The sequence below is a fragment of the Humulus lupulus genome, chromosome 1 (genome assembly GCF_963169125.1).
Source record: "Humulus lupulus chromosome 1, drHumLupu1.1, whole genome shotgun sequence".
Classification (NCBI taxonomy): Eukaryota; Viridiplantae; Streptophyta; class Magnoliopsida; order Rosales; family Cannabaceae; genus Humulus; species Humulus lupulus.
In genome coordinates this window covers 288,744,946-288,759,645 of record NC_084793.1, presented here as the reverse complement: position 1 = coordinate 288,759,645, position 14,700 = coordinate 288,744,946, and the positions used below count along the sequence as shown (strand labels likewise).

At 34.0% G+C, this 14,700-nt stretch overlaps 2 protein-coding genes across 2 annotated transcripts; one reads left to right on the top strand and one right to left on the bottom strand.

Annotated features, from left to right (window-relative positions):
- The first annotated feature begins 4,485 nt into the window (after window positions 1-4,485).
- Window positions 4,486-10,802, top strand: LOC133808808 (aconitate hydratase 1). The gene is made up of 20 exons (XM_062245896.1): window positions 4,486-4,704; window positions 4,816-4,920; window positions 5,025-5,185; window positions 5,283-5,375; window positions 5,520-5,705; window positions 5,858-6,019; window positions 6,163-6,307; window positions 6,429-6,571; window positions 6,664-6,720; window positions 6,805-6,884; window positions 6,985-7,060; window positions 7,570-7,755; window positions 8,245-8,312; window positions 8,388-8,506; window positions 8,608-8,729; window positions 8,946-9,044; window positions 9,145-9,624; window positions 9,948-10,046; window positions 10,137-10,379; window positions 10,488-10,802. Exons 1-20 carry the CDS (start codon window positions 4,701-4,703, stop codon window positions 10,560-10,562), a joined length of 2,703 nt encoding a protein of 900 aa, XP_062101880.1. The 5' UTR covers window positions 4,486-4,700; the 3' UTR covers window positions 10,563-10,802.
- A 366-nt stretch (window positions 10,803-11,168) lies between these two features.
- LOC133808824 (probable prolyl 4-hydroxylase 10) lies at window positions 11,169-14,342 on the bottom strand. The gene is made up of 8 exons (XM_062245897.1): window positions 13,807-14,342; window positions 13,619-13,703; window positions 12,903-13,000; window positions 12,659-12,756; window positions 12,412-12,541; window positions 12,121-12,308; window positions 11,864-11,947; window positions 11,169-11,476 (listed from the first exon to the last, which is right to left on the bottom strand). Exons 1-7 carry the CDS (start codon window positions 14,004-14,006, stop codon window positions 11,874-11,876), a joined length of 873 nt encoding a protein of 290 aa, XP_062101881.1. The 5' UTR covers window positions 14,007-14,342; the 3' UTR covers window positions 11,169-11,476; window positions 11,864-11,873.
- Between the last annotated feature and the right edge of the window lie 358 nt (window positions 14,343-14,700).

Sequence of the window (14,700 nt, the reverse complement as noted above, 5' to 3'; positions counted from 1 at the left end):
ATATAAGAATTACGACTAAATGAAAAATTTAATTGTTATGGTGTCTAAATGATTTATGTATTTTTTTTTAAATTTTATTTTGTTTTAGTTTTTTTTTTTTTTTCTGAAAGGGAGTTATAAATATTCTAAATAGAGTTATGTTTACCTTCCAAATTAAAATAAAACCTTACATTTTTATTTTTATTTTTATTTTTCTTCATTGCGAGGAAATATTATGTTTATGATCACAAAAATAATAAAATATTGAGGAAATTACATTTTATATGAGTTTTTTTAATAAAATTTACAAAATTATGATTTTTTATGACAATTTTTACTTTTATGAATTTAGTTTTTCATTTTTTTTTTATAAAAATTGGTTTATGTTATACTTTTACTCTTAATTAAGTTCATTATATTTAGTTAGTTAGCAATTGTGTTTCTCATACTTTATTTTTTTCTTTAATAAATTTTGCTATGCAAATTAAGAAAAGGGAACTTTACAAAAATATGGGAAAAAATAAACTACTTTCTATATTTATGGGCATTAAAGTTATGCCACAAAATATGATAATTTCAACAAAAAAAAAAAAAATTAATATGGGAATCCCACAAAATACTATGAACAAAATACCATAAAAAAAATACACTCTCTCTCTCTTACTTTCCTTCTCTCCATCTCTCTTCTTTCTCTCCATCCCTCACGTATTCCTCATTTACTCTCTCCATTTTTTCTCACAACAATGGTAGCCAACCATTTTCTCTCACAACAATAGGAGCTATCTCACACCGGCAAATGGACGACGTATCTTCGGTCACCGTCGACGCCATCTCCGATTCGTATTCCTCTTCGCATTCTTCTTCGTTTTCGCGTTCTTCTTCTTCTTCTTCTTTACGTTCTTCTATGTCTTCTTTGTTGTTTTAGATCTGTTTTTTCTTTTCTTTTCAGATCTGGTTTTCTGTTACAAATATGGTTTTTTTTTCTTCTAAATTTGTCTAAGTAACCAGTTACTGTTATGATTTTGTTTTGTTTTCAGATCTGAGTTTTTTTGTAGACTTAGCTGTAACCAGTTACCTTATTTAATTTCCTTCTTCATGGTTGTTTTTAAGTCTGATTTTGTTTTTTAGATCTGGTTTAAGTAACCAGTTATTGTCACGATTTTATTTTATTTTTCAGATTTGAGTTTTTTTGTGGTCCTAGTTGTAACCATTACCTTATTTAATCTCCTTCTTTATGTGTTCTTTTTAAATCTGATTTTATTTTTCAGATTTGATTTTCTTTATAAAACTACCTAAGTAACCAGCTACCTTCTTCGATCTTCTTCTTCTTGGTTATTCTTATATCTAATTTTGTTTTTCAGATGTAGTTGTTTTGTTTGTTTTAAAGATTTGGCTAAGTAACTAGTTACTAATTAATTGTTATTTTGATAGGGATAACCAGTTACCACCTTCTTCTTCTTCTACTACTACTTCTCAGATTAATTTTTTATTTTCTGAGTTTTTTTTTTTTTTTTTTAAGTTTGGCTCAGTAACTAGTTATTAATCAGTTATTTTAATAGGGGTAACCGGTCACCTTCTTCTTCTTCTTTACTGTATTCTGATCTGTTTTTTTTTCTTCCAAATCTCTCAGTAACCAGTTATAATTCATTTGAGTACTTGCCATGACAGTTAAAATTGATAGTAGTAACCGGTTACTGCCACATTACTAAAAATTCTAAATTTATTTTTATAGTGGTAATTAATTATTATTTTAAATGATATATATACATCTCCAAGAATAATTCAAAATATGTATAATGACATAACCCATACATCATCATCATCATCATCATCACCACAATTAATGAAAGTCATTCTCAACACCTCATATTTGAATGTGTATATAAAATTAATATAATAACAATAATAATACATTCATATATATATAAGTGCCTACTATTTTATAATCTTATATATATATATGTATATACATATAACAATAATAATAGCAATAATATATGTATATATAATGGAAAAAATTATATGGTTTAATGTATACGATTAATTGTATATATATATATGTATATATATTATTAACTTAAATATGATTAAAAAAAATATAGTAATAAAAATAACTTGTAATTAAAAAAAATCAATATTGAAATTATATGGTATATTTTAATAAAATTGCAAAAATATGGGAAAAAAACCCCATAAAAATGTAAATAAATAAATTATGCCATACAAAATTTAAGGGAAAAAAAATGTCATATTTATCAAAGTTTTTAAAAAAATCTCATATTTCATGTAATTTCCTCTTAAGAAAAATATAATCTCTATATTTTTGCATAGCAATGATATAAAAGTTATATTTATGAAAAATTACCTAATATATTTGTGTCACAGTCACTTCTAGACATAAGTGAGCTAGGTCCCAATTCTAAAAGATTCTCATAATACAAAATTGATTTATAAAAATAACACATTTTAGAGTTATATTTAAAAAATACTATTTTTTATAAAAAAAAAACTATATAATTTGATTTTGCTTTAGGTTTAGGCCTATTTTTACTTAGGGTCGGTCCGGATTTGTGCCCAGTAACTCTAAATGAGATAAATTCAAGGTGGGCGCTTATTTTGTATATATTTTTTCTTGGTTGTACTTGAAATTTTTTTTGTTAGGAATAATTTTTCCCAACTAACAAAATTCATTATTTAACCAAAGTATATAAGCAAATCCATAAGTCTCAAAGTCTCATTACAACAAATATTTAAAAATAAAAGTTTTAATATTAGAAAAGACAAAATTTAATAATTGTACTTGAATTTAAAATGATGAATATTATAATATATGTCTATTATCTAGAAAAATAATTATTACATATTTCTTTTGAAAAAAAGGATTAAAACATTGTGACAAAAAAATGAAAATGATTAAAACGTATCCTTTTAAATATTTATTTATAAGAGAAAGGTTAAATATGCTCTAATATTATTCTTTCTTTTGTATTTTTCTAAATCAATAAATGATACATGTATTATACTAATGATTTAAAAAAATATTAAAATATAAAAAATTAAATAATATTCAATTTTCATGTAAGTGTAAAAGAGATTGCAATATAGAGTTTTTTTTAGACTATTTCTAATGTGAGATTTAAATAGTATGTTATATTTGACATAAAAAGTTAATATATTATATATTAAGTACATTTTTTAGTATTATGCTTCAATACACAGTTATAAAAACTATTGTAATATTTAATATTTTATTAATGCTAATTTGATATTTATTAAAAATATATAAAAAGTAATTATTTTTCTTTATATTTTATTGTTGATAATATAAGATAGTAATAAAATAATAATGTAAAAAATATAATATTTAATACAAATAGGTAAAAATAATACTAAAATAATAAAAATGACATAATAATAAATAAAAAAATATAACATTTCCGGTGATGCAAAATATATACTATTCTAAATTGTGTGCCAAATTTAACCAAATTTTTTGTATATGACAAATTTGGCTAACTATATTTGTACGCCCTAAATATCCACAGGTTATTAGCGAGCTGAAAAATGGCATAATTCTATCAGCCACGTGGAAGCCATCTACCCGGAGCTGCTGTTACAAGTCTCTACCTCTTTAGCTCGAGATAGATAAAGGTTTAGTGAGATTACTAAGGCATCAGATCAGCAGTGTGGACACCATGAGCTGAGACTACATCAAGCTCGGGGTATGAGCTAGAGCTGACGCCTCCGACCCTTTATAAAGTCAACCACGCAATGTAAACGTGCATATATCAGACATCACGTATCTGCCCCATTCCTGAATTCTTGGACACGCAGCATAAACGTGCGTGTTCAGGCACCCCACGACTGGTTTGGGTCATGCGGCCCATTATCCCCCTTACCTATTGATTAGACCACACTTCAGTGTCAGGTTTTATGAATTAATCATGAACGTCACAGAAGTAACATGATGGGTAAAAAGGTTACGGGATGACCTCATTTGCCAACACCTAAGTGTCATCTCCCTATAAATATGGAGACCCTGGGAGTTGCAAAGGGTTGGCTTCTAATTTGTAAAGAAATACCCAATAAGGAATATCAGAAATATATCAATAATATTGACTAGTGGACTAGAATGATTTTAACCTTCGAACCACCTAAAATAGTATTCGAGTTATAATCTTCATTTGAGATATTTCACTTATTACGGTTCATCATTTAGTACTAATCATTCTCCTTATTCACATGATTATTTGTTGCCGAAAAACCACGTCAACAATATTAAAACAAAACTTTTGTTAAATAAATTATATTTTAACAATTCATCACAAATTTAACACCAATAAACGTTAATACAACCAACGAAAACACATTTGCTGCAGGGCGAACAAAGAGGAAAGTGATACTTACTCTAGACTCGCCCACATAAAATAATTCCTCTGATCCACAAATATCCATATTTTATCTTTAATTTTTGGGAAAAGAGGGCAGATTCATAGGACCTATAAAAAGTTAGAATCTGCCAGCCACACGACTCAGACTCAGAGCACTAAAACGGTCAGTAGACCACGGCTTCGTGGTCGTCGTCGTCTTCATCATTATCACCATTTCTCCCTCCCTTTCATTCAACCAACTACCCCCGAAACCCTATATTTCTTTCCATTTACACCTGATCTGGATCTTACTCTCTCCCACCCAAATCTTTGCTCCTTATTCGGATCGCTATGGGTACTCTTACCTACCTACTCATTGCTCTTTTTTCTTCGATTTTTTTTTTCAGAAATGAAAATTCATTACGATAGATTATCGATTTCTGATTGTTGTTTTGGTTTGTTTCAGCGAGTCCAAACCCGTTCAAGGCGATTTTGAAGGGACTTGAGAAGCCCGACGGTGGTGAATTCGGCAAATACTACAGCTTGCCAGCTCTCAACGATCCCAGAATCGGTCTGTTCTGTTCTGTTCTGTTTTGCCTTTGCCTTTGGATTTCGATTTTATTTACTTTGAGAAAATTATTGTTATTGAGACTGATGTGTTGTGCTGTGTTGTAGAGAGGCTACCGTACTCAATCAGAATCCTTCTCGAATCGGCAATTCGTAACTGCGATGAGTTTCAGGTTAAGAGTAAGGATGTTGAAAAGATCATTGATTGGGAGAACACTAGTCCCAAACAGGTTGAGATCCCATTCAAACCTGCTAGGGTACTTCTTCAGGTAATCAAGCTACTTGTAGATTTGCGTTCCCATGTATTTGATCCTACATTTTCGCATTTAGCCGTTTCGTGATGTGATTCGAATTGCGTTTTCTTAGGATTTTACTGGGGTTCCTGCTGTTGTTGATCTTGCTTGTATGCGTGACGCAATGAATAGGCTTGGAGGAGATTCTAACAAGATTAACCCATTGGTGAGTTGACTTCAGTGTATTTGTAGACTTTAGACTCTACAGCGTAATATGTAGTTTTTAATCTAATTAAGTTCGGATAATGAACCTTAGTTAATTCTTGAAACGTACTTAAAATCTGTTTTTTGTTTCTCTCTGTCAATGCAGGTTCCTGTAGATCTTGTCATTGATCACTCTGTTCAGGTTGACGTGGCAAGATCAGAGAATGCAGTGCAGGCAAATATGGAGCTTGAGTTCCAGAGAAACAAAGAGCGATTTGGCTTCCTTAAATGGGGATCAAATGCCTTCGATAACATGCTTGTTGTTCCTCCTGGTTCAGGGATTGTCCACCAGGTAATTGCATATTTCAGAATAATTTTTCTTTGCTTTTATAGTGTACGTAGCCTTTGCTATTGATGACGAGTGTTATTTTTCTTGGATTTCTTATTTGTACGTCCTGTGCACAAGCTGGGGTGAATTGAAGCTCTAATGCTTATTATTTGCAGGTTAACCTAGAGTACCTCGGTAGAGTTGTGTTCAACAGAGGTGGCTTGCTTTATCCTGACAGTGTTGTTGGAACAGATTCACACACGACAATGATTGATGGATTGGGTGTTGCTGGCTGGGGAGTTGGCGGGATAGAAGCAGAAGCCACTATGCTTGGACAGGTAAGGACTGTTGACTTTCACAATTATGTTACTTGCATGTCATTGAGATAGTATTATATGTTTCTTGGAATTTCTTGTACTACAGTTACTCTCTTCACAAGCATTATTTCAACATGTATTAACTTATCTCATCATTTAAACAGCCAATGAGCATGGTGTTGCCTGGTGTGGTAGGATTTAAATTAAAAGGAAAGCTGAGGAATGGTGTGACAGCCACAGACTTGGTTTTGACAGTAACCCAAACGCTGAGGAAGCACGGGGTTGTGGGCAAGTTTGTGGAATTTTATGGTAAACATATATATCTAGTTATGTTTGTGGTGTGGGTTCTTTCTCCATGTTTAGTTTTGTGCCGCTGCAATTTGGCTGGGTGATTCATTTTAGTGGTCTTCTCCCTTTATTTCTGTTTCAGGGGAAGGCATGAGTGAGTTGTCTTTAGCAGATCGTGCAACTATTGCTAACATGTCTCCCGAGTATGGTGCAACCATGGGCTTCTTTCCTGTGGATCATATAACTCTGCAATATCTGAGACTGACTGGAAGAAGTGATGATACCGTATGTTCTTCTTTAAAAGGATATATAAGTAAGAGTACATGTTTATGAAGTTTTTTGTTTCTTCACGTGCTGACAAATTGTATTTTGTGCAGATTGCTATGATAGAGTCATATTTACGTGCTAATAAAATGTTTGTGGACTACAGTGAGGTATATTATACTGACATCTGACACTCATTTTCAAGTTGTTATAAACATGGTTTCTGACCTAAGTATTGTTATACCTGATACCAGCCCCAGGTTGAGCGAGTGTATTCCTCATATCTAGAGCTATCTCTGGAGGATGTGGAACCCTGTGTCTCAGGTCCAAAGAGGTAGTTTCTTGATTTCTTTTGCTGATATTGTACTCATGTAGTAAGAAGATTTGATGTTTCTACCTTCCAAACATGGCTCTTATAAGTTTACTTTTTCCAGGCCACATGATCGTGTTCCTTTGAAAGAAATGAAAGCAGATTGGCATTCATGTCTTGACAACAGAGTTGGATTCAAGGTTAGAAGTTTGCTCACTTAAGATTTAGAATTGTATCAAAGAATCCAATATCATCCTATGTCTCCATGGGACTATTAATTTATATGTCCATGCTTTTATTGTCAAAACAACACAACCTAGAAATGATTCTTTTTTAAATTGGTTTTTTTTTTGTAGACCAAGTTAAAAAACTTGATATCAATGTTAATCCTCTAGTATGATTCCACTTATAATGTAGTGCCTTGAAAGATCACAAATGAGTGTTTACCTTTTACAAACTGTAGGATCTCATGAGGACGAATTTAGCTGAGATGATTTTTGTTGTCTTCAGAAGTTGTTTGTTTTAAAAATTTGTTATTATGTCTTCATACAAGTGTGCTTTAAAAATAAAGTCTTTTTATGATTGTTCCAGAACTTCGTGTCAACTTGCTTGATTTGGATTATATAACGAACACTTTTTAATATAACAAATGGTACTATTTGCTCCCCCTTGTCTGTTGTTTCAATGATGTTTTTGGTATGAATTGCAGGGTTTTGCTGTACCTAAGGAATCCCAAAGTAAGGTCGTTGAGTTCAATTTTAACGGAACCACAGCACAACTTAGGCATGGAGATGTTGTAATAGCAGCCATTACAAGTTGCACAAATACCTCAAATCCTAGTGTAATGCTTGGAGCTGCTTTGGTTGCAAAGAAAGCCTGCGAGCTAGGATTGGAGGTTAGAAGTCTATTTTTTGCTAAGATTTGTGCTTTTCTTTGTATTTTATCACAACCAAAAGATAATTTATTGGATACTGCAAGAAGAGTGGTTTCTAAAGGTACAATAATGTAGTGTGAGTGTGCATAGTAAGAGAATCCATGCCTTACTTGATTATTATGTCATAATTTACATTGGTTGAATTGAGTGTTTTACTCTGCTTCTTATTTAGATATTGCTGGGGGTGTGACACATCTCTGTAATTTTTATTCAGTAAAATTTGTAACTATACATGAAAATGCCCTCTTTTACTCTATAATTAGGTGTCTCTGGTTTGATGGTGAGAGTTAGTTACATTGGATCCTCATGTTTTTGGTCTGCCGATTGCTCTCAGAATTCCAGAACAGGCTTTCTGTTGGACCTTCATGCTGCATGGATCGAGAATAATTTTATGATTACATTCTTATTTAATAAAGTGGTCTCAAGTTTTAATATAATTTATTTTTCCAGGTTAAGCCATGGATCAAGACAAGTCTTGCTCCAGGTTCTGGTGTTGTAACCAAATACTTGCAGAAAAGGTATTTTTTCATTCTATTATAACATATTGGGAAATATATGTTTCTTTTACTGAGACATTATTTTCATTGTTGCAGTGGGTTGCAAAAGTATTTGAATCAGCTTGGATTTCATATTGTTGGGTACGGTTGCACCACATGCATTGGAAATTCAGGAGATCTTCATGAAGCTGTGGCATCAGCTATCTCTGAAAATGGTTAGTATCTGTTAAGTTTTAACCTGTACTGATATGCTCTTCTCATTGAATTTTGGTGCAGTGATCAATTTGCTGATTGCTGTTTGCCTTATTATCTACAGATGTAGTAGCATCTGCTGTTTTGTCTGGAAATAGGAATTTTGAGGGTCGTGTGCATCCCCTAACAAGGGCTAATTACCTTGCTTCTCCTCCCCTTGTGGTTGCCTATGCACTTGCTGGCACGGTATGCAGCTTAGATTTTGCACCTACTACTTGAAGATCTCTGTCGTATGAAAGCATTTATATATGATTTGCTGGTGCTGTAAAATTTGCAGATGTCTTGTGTGTGTTTATGCTAGTATAGCTATAAGTATGATATACCTGTGTTCTAGTCTAAAATTTTTAGTGCTGACCTGACATGATGTTCTATGTATCTCAATCTTCTGGGGAAATGCTGTAGGTGGATATTGATTTTGAAACAGAACCAATTGGATTAGGCAAGGATGGGAAGAATATATTTTTCAGGGATATTTGGCCATCTAACGAAGAAGTAGCAGAGGTGAGATTCTAAATTGCGTAGATACGAGTTCTTTTGGATTTTATTTTTTGTAGCAGCTAAGATCAAAGATTCTAAATTGCCACCTTGCATTTTCTACCAGGTTGTGCAATCAAGCGTGCTTCCTGATATGTTTAAGGCTACATATGAAGCAATCACCAAAGGAAACCCCATGTGGAATCAGTTATCTGTACCTTCTGGCACCCTCTATTCCTGGGACCCCAAATCAACCTACATACATGAGCCACCATATTTCAAGGATATGACTATGTCTCCTCCAGGACCTCATGGAGTAAAGGATGCTTACTGTTTGCTCAACTTTGGAGATAGTATTACAACTGATCACATATCACCTGCCGGTAGCATTCACAGGGACAGTCCCGCAGCCAAATACCTTATTGAACATGGGGTTGATAGAAGAGACTTCAACTCTTATGGAAGTCGACGTGGTAATGATGAAGTGATGGCAAGGGGCACTTTTGCAAATATTCGTCTGGTCAACAAGTTTTTGAAAGGAGAAGTTGGTCCTAAGACTATTCACATTCCCACTGGGGAGAAACTTTCTGTGTTTGATGCAGCCATGGTAATTTCCTCTTATTTCACCAATAGTAATGTGTTTGATGGGACGGATACTTTAAAATTAATTTGAGAGAATGTATTTTTGATAATTAATAAACCAAGATCTGTTCTGAAGTGTTCTAATTTACAGTCAGGTTTATTACTAGTTACTCCTTGGTCCTTGATTGATTATGGAATTCTTATGTAGAAGTAGGAATATCACCAAGGAACTAGTTATCTTTTATTATCTTTGGCATATTTGACTGGTACTAGTGTCTATTCTTTTAAATCATTGTGTTTATGCGGCTGGGATACAATTTTCTTGATACTTTTGTTGGATTACTGCAGAGGTACAAGAGTGAAGGACGAGACACAATTGTTCTTGCTGGTGCTGAGTATGGAAGTGGAAGTTCTCGTGATTGGGCTGCTAAGGGTCCTATGCTACTGGTACAACATTTAACAACAACTTCCAGTTCCATGCATATGGTCCATAAATGGATTTTGCAATCGAATGACACTTTTTTTTTTCTTTCTCAGGGTGTGAAAGCAGTCATCTCAAAGAGCTTTGAGAGGATTCACAGAAGCAATTTGGTAGGCATGGGTGTCATTCCACTATGTTTTAAGGCAGGAGAAGATGCGGATACACTTGGATTAACTGGTCATGAACGATACAGCATTGATCTTCCAGCCAGTGTTAGTGAAATTAGACCTGGTCAAGATGTGACAGTGGTGACAGACAATGGCAAGTCGTTCACATGTACACTACGTTTTGACACCGAGGTATTGTACTCGTACAAACATCTGTGTAGTCTTGTTGAAGATCTAGTTGCTGCTTTAGATTTCCTCATTTTATTTTTCTAAATAAACATTCCGTCTTTCCTGGTGTAGGTTGAACTTGCTTACTTTGATCACGGAGGCATTCTCCCATATGTCATCAGGAATTTGATCAACTCAAAACAATGATTCAGCGACAAGTGACTTGGCGTCTGGTTTGGAGGGTTCTGCACCTAAGAAAATCTTCCTTGGGTTGGCGTGTCGCCGGTTTTAGTGCTGACCCCAATTATTTTTAAATAAAGGAACTTTGATGCCCTTGCAAGGAAAAAGGAATAAATACAAGGGAAACTATGGGAAGTTTTGACTGATGTGATTGTATCATTGGTGCAGAATTTTCAATATTAAGCCACAATCCTTTCAATCGTTCAACAGTTTTAAGTTTTGGTTTTGATGATGCATAACCCTCAAAAGTTTTGGTGGTTTTCTGGAATCCTGACATCTGTTATTCTAAGTAACTCGCAACTCTGAATTAGAGGTCAGAATCCTAGCCATTATACGCGAGAAAAGTGTTACCAATGGTGCATTTTAGGGACTGGTGCCATGTGTCGCGTCAAGAGTTGCTGCAACATTGCAACACCACCTCTCAAAAAGAATCAAACTCATTAAATTTGCTTTTTGACAAGAAAAAGGCCAATCATTTCGGTCACAATCAAATGGAAATCGAAAAACACCATTTCGAAGGAAGTAGGCAAAATGCAAAAGTGTAATGAAAATATTACGCAAAAAGTTATTAAATTCATCGAACGAAAATTCTCTGATATACTTTCATATTAAATACAAGTTCTATTTTCTCATTGTTCAAAACTAGGAACCGCCACAAAAGATACATCAAACTTTATTTTTATCAGGGATTTGTGGTTGTAACAATATGAAGAAAAAAGAAACTGAAAACAAAAAAATTTAAGTTAGCAGAGAAAAACAGTATACACTGAATTCTAAGACGTGAAGCTTCAAGGTGCGTGCTAGCCTACAAATAAATGAGAATATGAAGCTGAATGGAAATGTAGCTCTGGCACAAAGTAAACGGATAGCCACTTGCATACCTGCCAGAAATAAGCAAGAGAACACTTTAGGAAATCTAAGCTCATCAATAAAGAACAAGAAATCTGAACAAGTTATACATATGTTACATAACAAGACGAAAGGTTCACTCCCAGGGAATCTAATTTACACATGAAACTGAAATCTACCAACAAATCAGCAATCGTCCAGATCAACTCCACAAGTCATAATCAATCAATAACTCCATTCATAATGAAGTTCGATATTCTTCAATAATATCATAAAATATGGATGTTTTTAAAAAATGCACTGGACATAGCTACTGATACCATCAAAACAACTGAATTATATGATTATTTTTCCCCTTTTGACTGGAGACTTTAAAAGATACATGCACTGGTCTGTTTTCTCTGTGTCTGGAATATTACCTTTACCAGTTCAAGCTTTGTATTCGCTGACACGCATCCATTTAGTACTTGACCACTTGTTTCCCTTGATTACGGGACACCCACCTGAATCAATAAGGGTAAAAATACAGCATTAATAAATATATAGATCCAAATCAAGTAATGCACACTCAGGAAATTTCTATTTCTTTTAATGGTGAAGGCATTTCATTGTATAATCTACAACTTCAAGAAGATTGATTGTTTTTCAAACGCAGTAAAAAAAAAAAAGTACAAACCATGTAAACTGGATGGATCTAAACTGGCATCAGGCTTCATGCTCCAGAAAAGCAATGCATCACCCATCTTAGGTTTAACAGAGAGTCCCTTTTTTCCACAATCAGATAGTTCGTTCCACCAAGGCACCGAACTAATATTCCCTTTTGCAGCAGGGAACACTGTTTCACCCCCTTCTTCAACATCTGTACTGCACAACATCAAAAGAAGAACATCAGAGAAGGTATAAAAGTACAATGTCATAGACCAGACAATCAGAATGAAGTAGTTGGAAAAAACATTAAGTCACTTACAGGTACATAAGAAGTGTAGCCATACGTTGACCTCCATTTACAGTGTTAAAATCATCAAGAAAATAGTCATAGTGAGGCTCGTACTTCTGTCCAACTTCATAGTGGAGAATTTGAAGTCCTTCCCCATGTTCTGTAGATTATGTTATTGGTTAAATAACAAATGATAAATTGTATCGCACAGCTAAGATGGGATAATAAGAGTAGAGTATACGATTAAAAAAAAGATCCAGGATAAGTGATGGCATACCTGCGGGGATAAAGGTGAAATCAGCAATTCTCTTCTCAATAGTCCTAATAGTTTTATCACGTCCTCTGGCCAGGAATGTGCCAGAGCTTGTTCTAACCCTGCATACATGAGAAGTGAATCAACCATATCATGACAAGGCCTAAGGGGGTCAAAAGGAAAAAAATATTAGGTACAACTGCAGAAACTCCAATCAACACATGTACATGTACAAAGAAAAAAAGGAATCATGGTAAGAAACACAGACCTGCTATCTTTGCTCTTTCCAGTTTCACTATCAACAACAGTCGATTTTTTCATGTTAGGCTTGGCAAGATTGATTAGATATTCGCATTCCTCCTTGGTCTGCCAATGCAAAAACCAACTCATATGTAAGTGGGTCTACATTAATCAAATCAAGGTGATGATAGGAGATAATACAAAAAACATAAAAGTGACCACTGCATATCGACCTACATAATTAAAGTGCAAGGATGACAAGAATATCCCTAGGGGTAAGTGAAACATGACAGAGAAATTTCTAGTTATTGATGCCTTGATTCGCTCTTAACACACTCAAGGACCTTCCTTGGACCCAGGTCACAAAAGTCATTTGTCTACTTGCGAGATGCATTTAGATATCGTTATGATATAAGCAACTGCGCGTGTTTAGCATTCAACTAAGGAGAGTTCCTACTTCAATCTAAATATCCTCCCTTCACTACAGCTCCACGGATAGACTAACTAGAACAAAGTTTTTCGTCATTTTCTTTGGTACACTTCTCGAAACGTAAATTTGTTGTTTTAGCAATTAACTTTAAACTTTATGCAAGACATTTCAAGGTTTTCAACAATGTCAATCTCAATTCTCACTTATATCACCAAAAAAACCCATAAGCAAACAACATTAGAATTTCCGGCAAATAAAATTGAGTGAAATTTATAAGGCATTAACAAATTAAACTGCGAATTCAAAGGGCTCACCAAGAAATTATGATAAACGAAAGCTCTGGGCTCCCATGAAATGACCTCAACCCACCGCTCGCCGTTGCCATCATCACCCTTGTTCCTATTAAAAAAAGGCATGATTTCCCAAATTAGCATTCGATCCAATTCGAACCAAAATGCAAAGTCGAAGCAAAAAATAAAAAACGATTTGCCAATTGCTATACCTATCTGCACTCTTGTGTACAATGGAGCTAAGATCATTAGCCTTGGGGGAGTCACCGGAGCTGCTGGGAACGGAGAGGATTCCAAGGGCAACGAGAATGAGAACGACAAAGCTGAACATAACGAGCATAGTAAAGATGAGGGTTGTTGATGAGGAAGACGATTTTCGAGAAGGTAGACGATAGTGCCTTGGCTTCGCCATTGGGAGAGAAGATCGAATTGGGAACCCTAACAATGGATCGATCTAGAAGTGGAAGTGATGAAATTGGTTTTGATAGATTAAGATCTGAAGGAGATAGGGAGCAAGTAACAAGTACGCGCTTTGGGTACTAATTGTCAATGGGAAGACAATCTGACTTTCTCTCTCTTGTTTCTCTATCTAGAACTAGATTATTGATGATGATCTGAAAGCTGATGAGGGAGAGAGAAACAAAGATACAATATTTATCAAACTCGATACAATCAGATTTGGAATTCTGGGACTGTCGTACGCGACGACGACTCTTTCACTTTTTTTTTAATTCTTATTTTGAATAGGGATATTGACTCAAGTTCATGTGTGCAATTAAATACTTAGGCAATATATATGGTATGGGCTAGAAAAAGAGCCCACCGTCAGATTCTTTTGTATTCACTACTTGAGAGTACTTTTTGTTATGATTTTCTATATTGTATATAAATTTAAAAAAAATTGTAAATAATTTATACTACTGAAAATTAATTTTAAATATATTGTTGCATTTTGAACATTATTTTTAACAATGTTCAAAATTTGATATCGAGAATGAGAAATTTGATCTCGAAATTCAGGCTCGTAAGACGTATGCTCGAGATTAGCACAGTCGTCATGTGACCCACAAGTCAAAGACAGTCTCACTAAAGCAGTAAGGACAACC

What these genes read in the sequence shown, in the direction of transcription:
- LOC133808808 (XM_062245896.1), top strand. An exon ending in CTGCTAGGGTACTTCTTCAG is followed by an intron (nt 5,186 to 5,282) that starts GTAATCAAGCTA and finishes GCGTTTTCTTAG; the next exon opens with GATTTTACTGGGGTTCCTGC. An exon ending in TGTGTCTCAGGTCCAAAGAG is followed by an intron (nt 6,885 to 6,984) that starts GTAGTTTCTTGA and finishes TACTTTTTCCAG; the next exon opens with GCCACATGATCGTGTTCCTT.
- LOC133808824 (XM_062245897.1), bottom strand. Translation starts at nt 14,006, where the DNA reads ATGGCGAAGCCAAGGCACTATCGTCTACCTTCTCGAAAATCGTCTTCC. An exon ending in GGAAAGAGCAAAGATAGCAG is followed by an intron (nt 12,757 to 12,902) that starts GTCTGTGTTTCT and finishes TCATGTATGCAG; the next exon opens with GGTTAGAACAAGCTCTGGCA. An exon ending in GCTACACTTCTTATGTACCT is followed by an intron (nt 12,309 to 12,411) that starts GTAAGTGACTTA and finishes GATGTTGTGCAG; the next exon opens with TACAGATGTTGAAGAAGGGG.